The 7,911-nt window shown below is 39.1% G+C and overlaps 1 protein-coding gene across 1 annotated transcript; it reads right to left on the reverse strand.

The window, feature by feature from the left end:
* Positions 1-323: 323 nt before the first annotated feature.
* Positions 324-2,577, reverse strand: LOC115990580. The gene is made up of 4 exons (XM_031114396.1): positions 2,374-2,577; positions 1,260-1,895; positions 835-1,175; positions 324-711 (listed from the first exon to the last, which is right to left on the reverse strand). The coding sequence occupies exons 1-4, from the start codon at positions 2,575-2,577 to the stop codon at positions 324-326; spliced, it is 1,569 nt and encodes a 522-aa protein (XP_030970256.1).
* Positions 2,578-7,911: the final 5,334 nt, after the last annotated feature.

Genomic DNA, 7,911 nt, shown 5'->3' on the forward strand with positions numbered 1-7,911 from the left:
GACACTAGTACCCTAGGTACCCCGAATCTGCATACAATGTTCTTCCAGACGAAGTTCTTGACATTCTGTTGTGTAATTTTTGCTAAGGGTTCGGTTTCCACCCATTTTGTGAAGTAATCTATTTCTACCACCAGAAACTTCATTTGCTGAGTTCCAGTTGGAAAGGGCCTCAAAATGTTTAGTCCCCATTGCGCGAAGGGCCAAGGGGCCATCATTGGCGTGAGATATTCTGCTGGCTGTCTAGGAATGTTGCTGAAGCACTGACATTGATCACATACTTTAACATATGCCTTAGCATTAGCTTGGATGGTTGGCCAATAGAATCAGCTACGGATGACTTTATGGACGAGTGATCTAGCTCTCGAATGGTTACCACATGCTCCTTCATGAACCTCCCTCAACATGTAGTTTGCCTCGTCCGGAGCCAAACACCTTAGGAGAGGCTGGGAAAAACCTCTTTTGTATAACACTTCATCCATAAGTATGTATCTGGCTAATTTGATCTTGAACTTCCTAGCTTCGCCCTTCTCTTCCGGAAGCCTTCCGTCCTTCAAGTATGACACTATTGGGGTTATCCAATTTTCATCACCCTCTATCTGCAGCATTTCTGGAAGGTCTATACTTGGCATGTATTGTACTGCATCCAACTCGTCCACTGCTTCATTCGCAGACGCTTCCTTTGCCAGAATATCTGCTTCCACATTCTCTTCCCTTGGGATTTGAATGAAATTAGCTTTTTTGAATTTCTTTACAAGGCACACTACCTTCTTTAGATATTTCTTCATTTTGTCTTCCTTGGCTTCACATGTCCCATTTATTTGGCCTATGACCAACTGAGAGTCTCCCAAGACAAGTATTGAGTTTGCTTCTACAGACTTAGCCAACTCCAACCCCTTTAAAAGGGCTTCATACTCCACTTCATTATTAGTAGTTTGGTATTGCAAACGAGCCTTGTACTTTAACTTGTCTCCTTCTGGCGACTGCAAAACAACTTCTATTCCTCCAGCATACAATGTAGACGATCCATCTACATGGACGACCCATTTTTTATTGTACTCTCCTTCCCCAAGATCCTCGTAACTCGGAGTAAACTCTGCAATGAAATCTGCTAGGGCTTGAGCCTTTATTGCATTTCTCGGTTGATATCGAATGTCGAATTCACTAAGTTCCACAACCTATTGAATCAGTCGTCTTGCGGCTTCCAGCTTGTTCATTGCTTTCTTGAGCGGATGGTCCGTCATGACATTGATGACATGAACTTGGAAGTAATGTCTTAACTTTCTAGAAGCTGTTATCAATGCAAAAGCTAATTTCTCTATAAGTGGGTACCTTCCCTCTGCTCCTTTGAGTGCTCGGCTAGTGTAGTACACAGGTTTTTGTACTTTCCCTTCCTCTCTAATTAGAGCTGAACTTACGGCATGTAGGGACACCGCTAAGTACAGGTACAGTTCTTCTCCTTGCACGGACGAACTTAATAATGGAGCTGTAGTGAGATAGTCCTTCAGGTCTTGGAAGGCCTTTTGACATTCGTCCATCCATTCGAATGCCTTCCTGAGGATTTTGAAGAAAGGTAAACATTTGTCTGTGGCTTTCGAAACAAATCTGTTGAAAGCAGCAACTCGTCCAGTGAGGGATTGGACTTCCTTGTTATTCTTCGGTGGTTCCATGTCCAATATGGCTTGGATCTTGTTTGGATTCGCCTTGATTCCTCTTTGCGAAACCATGAACCCCAGAAACTTTCCCGACGATACTCCGAATGCACATTTACTTGGGTTCAATTTCATCTTATATCGCCTAAGTGTTTTAAAGGTTTCTTGTAGATCGTCCAAATGGCTTCCCTCGTCTATGCTCTTCACAAGCATGTTGTCGACATAGACCTCTACATTCCATCCAATCTATGGACGAAACATGTGATTTACCAACCTTTGATAAGTTGCCCCTGCGTTCTTCAAACCAAATGGGCATCACTTTGTAGCAAAACAAGCCTTGGCTGGTAATGAAGGAGGTCTTTTCCTGATCAAATTCATCCATCTTTATCTGATTATATCCTGAGAAGGCATCCATGAAACTCAGCAACTGATGGCCAGCCGTAGAGTCCACCAATTGATCAATGCGTGGCAAAGGATAACTATCCTTGGGACAAGCCTTGTTCAAGTCAGTGAAATGTACGCACATTCTCCACTTGCCATTTGCTTTCTTCACCATCACCACATTGGCTAACCAATCCGGGTAATGGACTTCCTTAATAAACTGTGTCGTGGTCAGTTTCTGAACCTCTTCCTTAATTGTCTTATCCCGCTCAGGAGCGAACACCCTCTTCTTCTGACGAACATGCTTAGAAAAGGGGTACACATTCAATCAATGAGTGATTACACTTGGATCGATTCCTGGCATGTCGTCATGACTCCATGCAAAAACATCGATACTCTTTCTCAGGAACTGGATGAGGTCTTTTCTTGCCTTCTCCTTCATACCTGTTCCAATTCTGGTGAATTTCTCGGGATCATCTTCTTGCAAAGGAACATCTTCCAATACTTCTGTGGGCTCTGCAACAACCCTTCTTTCCTCAATACTCATTGTCTGCACCTATTCGTCCAAAGCCATTATGGCTAAATAGCATTCTCTAGCTGCCAACTGATCTCCTTGTGCTTGCCCTATCCCGTACTCCGTAGGGAATTTGACTGATAGATGGTAGGTAGATGTTATTGCCTTCCAACTGTTCAGAGTTGGTATTCCAATAATGACATTATATGAAGACGAACAGTCCACCACGAGGAAATTAACTTCTCTAGTTATTTGTTGCGGGTATGACCTTACCACTACTGGTAATGTAATGGTGCCTACGGGCTGCACCTTCATTCCTCCGAACCCTATTAGTGGTGAACATACTGGACGAAGTTGATCCCGCCCAAGTCTCATTTGTTGGAAGGCAGGGTAGTACAATATATCCGCTGAGCTTCCATTGTCAACTAACACTCTCCTGGTTGTATAATCTGCAATAAGTAGAGTAATGACAATTGCATCGTCATGCGGGTGATGGATTCTCTCAGCATCTTCGTCGGTGAAGGAAATGGTCGGCTCGTCCATCGATCTCGTCCTTGGTGATCGTCCAGAGAGTTGGACGTTTTGTACCACTTTGAGATACGTCTTCTTTGACTTGGAAGATTGCCCCGTCGAGTTTCCTCCAATGATAATCCTTATCTCTCTTAGTGGGGGTTGGGACGATTCCTCCATTTTTCCTTTTAATTTCTCATCTTTATGATCCCTTCCAACGAAGTGCCTCACCTTTCCTTATCTAATAAGATTCTCAATTTGCTGCTTCAAGTCATAACATTCATCCGTGTCATGCCCATAGTCCTTGTGAAAGTGGCAACATTTACTCTTATTGCGCTTATTGGGATCTCCCTTCATCTTCTCTGGCCATTTTAGAGAAGGGTCATCTTTGATTTGCATGAGCACCTGATTAAGTGGAGCGTTCAGGGGCGTATAATTCTGACTTCTTCCCAAAGGACTCGTCTTCCTGTTATCTCATTCCTTCTTATCTTCCGTCCGTCCCCTCTTTGGACGAGGGCCTTGTTCTGAGTGGCATGTTGGGTGCGCTTCCATCCTTTCAGCTATTTTCCTCTTCTTAGCTATGATCGCATCTTCTGCATTCATGAAGTTCTGAGCCGAATGGATGAGATCAGCCATGTTTTGAGGCTCCTTCTCATATAGCTTGTGGATAAATAGATCAGAATTAATCCCGTTATGGAAGGCCGCCAATAGAAGCTTATCGTCTATCTCGTCCACACTAAGGGCTTCTCTGTTGAAGCGAGTGATGAATGACCGCAGGCTTTCATTCTCCCCTTGCTCTATGGTCAACAAGCTGGACGAAGAACGTTTGTGTCTCTGTCCCCCAATTAATTGTTAACAAACAATTTGCTCAACTCTTCGAAAGAACCTACAGAACTTGGGGGTATTTTGCTGAACCAAACTCGTGTCGGGCCTTTAAGGTTGGTAGGAAAGGCTCTACACATGATTTCATCAAGGACCCCTTGAAGGTGCATTGTTGTCTTGAAAGTAGCAATATGGTCAAATGGGTCACGCGTTCCATCGTACGAATCCAGCGAAGGCAGTTTGAATTTTGATGGTAGAGGATGACCGTTGATGGAAGCCGTAAAGGGAGAGTCAGTTCTGTGGACCAAATTTTCTATAGGATTCGTCCTCCTCATGTTCTCTTTCATTTCCTCCATGACTTTCTTCATTTGGTCCATCTCTTCTTTCAAGTGTGGTACCGTTCGTGAAGTGGTGCCTCTTAACTGACTTCCAATCTCAGTATTTTCTCTATCATCATGACCTTGTGTTTGTCCTCCTCCTGCACGTTCCTCACGTGTCTGTCTTCTCTGATTGATCTCCATTTTTAACTCTTGGTTTTGACGAGTCAACTCCACCATTGCAGCCGCCATAGACTGCACATGTTGAACGGACGATGTTTGCATCACTGGTGCAGATTGGCGATTGCGTTGGGGATCGCTTAAAGCGCCTCTGCTTCCCTGACGGCTTGGGCTAGTAGCCCTCGATCTGGTCCTGACCATCCTAACCTTTTGTCGCGGAGAAGAAAGTTGCAAAACAATCTCTCTTCCCACAGACGGCGCCAACTAATATCGCTCCGAATCAGTAAGGTGGATGCTCTGGCTTCGGTGGGCTATTGAAGCGGTGGAAGGCCTACAAAAAGCAAACGCTGTCAAAAATGGGACCGGAGAAGACCGGCCAAACCCCCTCCTATGGCAAAGTTAGTCTCACAAGAATGAAGTTCCAAGTTTTTGGGAGTTAAGTCTCAGAATGTTCTTACCTCTCTCGGGTTCAGACCGGTCCTTTATATAGAGATCCTAGGGACGGTTATTTGTCCAATAACTTCCCCAAGATTTGTGGAAGCCAACGAGTCCGGAGTTAACTTCCTCAACGGCTACTAAAATTGTAACCGCTAACGGAAGTTAACTTATTTGATGGATTCATGGCGATAGCTACGGGTTTAGTAACCGCTACGGAGAGTCGAAAGTTTTCTAAGTGTTGCGTATTCGTCCGTCTGGTGTATGATGATTTGGTCATCCTTGGACATTTGAAGATCGTCCATGGACGACCTTCATGGACGAGTTTATCGTCCATGGGAGACTTCACTGATCAAGAGTAGTATTATTGTCCACGAACATTTTTCCTTGTTCTGGGGTGATTCTTGGTCCAACTTGCTCTATTGGCTCTGGACGATGCCTTTGGACGAACTGGAGTTGGACTAATTTTCTACTTCCCTATCAGAAAAAAATTAGAACAAAAGGAAAAAAATGACACACAATCAAAATGTTTTAAAAAATTATTGAAGAATATTTGCATTTTTATTTTATCAAAATGATATTTGGATTATTGAATAGGCATGAAACATGCCTATATTTCAATCACTATATCATACAATTTTTAAATTTTTAAACACATTGTATTTTCAAATCACACTTATTGTTTTTTATTTTTATCTCTCTCTCTCTCTCTCTCTCTATATATATATATATATATATATATATATATATATATATAAAACCGAAGCCTCTGCTGGCATCACAATCTTCCACGTCAACACAATATTTAAAAAATAAAAAATAACACCTCAAAACCCTAGCAACTTTACCCCTCTCTCAAGTTAAGAAATATAAAGCCACAGTTTCTGCTTCCACGTCAGCACAATATTTAAAAAATAAAAAATAAAAATAAAAACATTATAACATCTCAAAACCCTAGCAACCTTACCCCTCTCTCAAGTTAAGAAATATAAAGCCACAGTTTCTGCAAACTCTCTCTCTCCAAACGTAAAAATTCAACCCCTTTAATTTCTCTTTATATTTTTGAGGCTTATATAGAGTAATAGTGAGTTATGCTGATTTTGTTTTTTTGTGTGTGTGTGTATAGATGGTCATAATACTCCAGTATTCCAAGAGAAGTTTGTGTTTTCGTTAATTGAAGGTCTTAGAGAGATAAGTGTTGCAATTTGGAACAGCAATACAAAAGACGATTTCATTGGCAGCGGAAAGTAATTACTTTGTCTCATATTTTTGTTTTTTGAATTGATTTTGTGTGCTTTTTAGACCCTTTTGGATCAATTTTGTTAATTGGATGATTTTTTTTTTTTTTTTATAGGGTCCAATTGGGGAAGGTTCTTTCAAAGGGTTACGACGACCACACTTGGTGTCTGTATACTAATAGTGGGGGGTAAGTGCTATAAATTACTAACCCTTTTAAGTGTATAATCTGTTTCTAAAATTATCTATAATATTTTGTCCTCCAAAAATTTTATCTTTTTAATTTTAGTATATTGTATTTCTTAAGCTATAGACAGATTTTCTTTATTTCTTATTTTCAATAATAAATCATTTTATTGCAATACCGGTAATTGTTTGAGAAATCCAATATGTTCATATTTCTATAGAATAGAGAATAGTAGAAGCCAGTTTTATTTCAACTACTTAAATTGAGTTGACTAATTCCGTACAATTACAAAGTATAGTATGAAAGATAATAGAATTAATTGTTGTAATTTTTATTTTCTTTCCATGTTTTAAATTTCCATGTTTTTATTGTTGATGAGAAATTAAGAGTCAGTTGCACAATATGTGTAAATTTTTCAGAAGGCTACTTTAAATAGTAAGTCAATGTGTCTCTTACATTTGGGTATTAGTTAGAACTATTTTCAAATGATTGTACCAATAAAAGTGAATGTGTATAAATTTTGTTTAACTATCCCGTGTATCGCACGAGTTAGGGACTAGTTTTTTTTTTTTATTTTGTATCTATTAGTAACGTTAGCATTTTTCATTCACTACTTAATCATATGAAATAATTTTATACAATACCAAAAAGTTCTGTACTAGATTAGCATATTTAAAAAGTTAAAGACCAAATTGACATACAACAACAAAGTTAAGGACTAAATTTGTAATTTCCCTTAATTTTATTACTGGGCAATTGGAACGCATGACAAGCATGCACCAATTTTAAAATTAGAAGTCTTTTTTATTTATCTATTACTATTTAGTTATTATTATTACGCAATTGGAATTCATGTGAAGCGTGCATCAATCTATTAACTAATAGTTGCTTTCAATTAAATACATAAAATTATGTATATTTATTTTAAAATTTTATTCAGATCTCATTTTTAATCAATTAATAGTAATGATCACACTACGAGGAATGGTAGTAAGGATATGTATGTAACCCGTAAATATTTCTTCCTAGGTACTTTCACGTAAGATCAAATAATTTCTGTGTTAGGAACTAACCTTATCTCACACCGTAGAGTTGACTTGTTGTTAGTCATTATTTATTTATGTTCAAACTTTCCATTCATCCCAATTTAGGATTTATGTGTCTACCAATCACTAACATAGATAAAAATGAATACCGAAATATTAGTAAAGTCATCTTTTTGGAACTATATCTCATAACACTCTTATCTATTTTGGTAATTAGCAAAACATAAACCTCAAATTTAGATAAATAAAAAAGTTTTGAAATTTATTTATAATAAAAAAAAACCCTCAAAGCACGCACGTGAGATGAGTATGAGAGCAGTAGATGTATAGCTTACATATTAAGTATTAACCATGCACCAATCTTGGTCCCATGTCATATTCAAAAAAAATGTCATATACGTCAAGAGAACCCCCATAATTAATTACTGTACATGACTACAAGGACACGAGTCAATCAATCCCACGTGGTTCAAGAGATGCATCCGACGGCTTAAAGTAGTCTCCAAGCGTAACCAAATCAATAACAACCGTTATTTTTTCTAAGTCGGCACAAAAAGGTGTCGTTAGGTCTTTTCTTCCACAAACTATATATTTCTCCAAAAACCTTCTCAGAAACAGTACCAGTGTACCACAA

Source organism: Quercus lobata, chromosome 5, assembly GCF_001633185.2.
Source record: "Quercus lobata isolate SW786 chromosome 5, ValleyOak3.0 Primary Assembly, whole genome shotgun sequence".
NCBI lineage: Eukaryota > Viridiplantae > Streptophyta > Magnoliopsida > Fagales > Fagaceae > Quercus > Quercus lobata.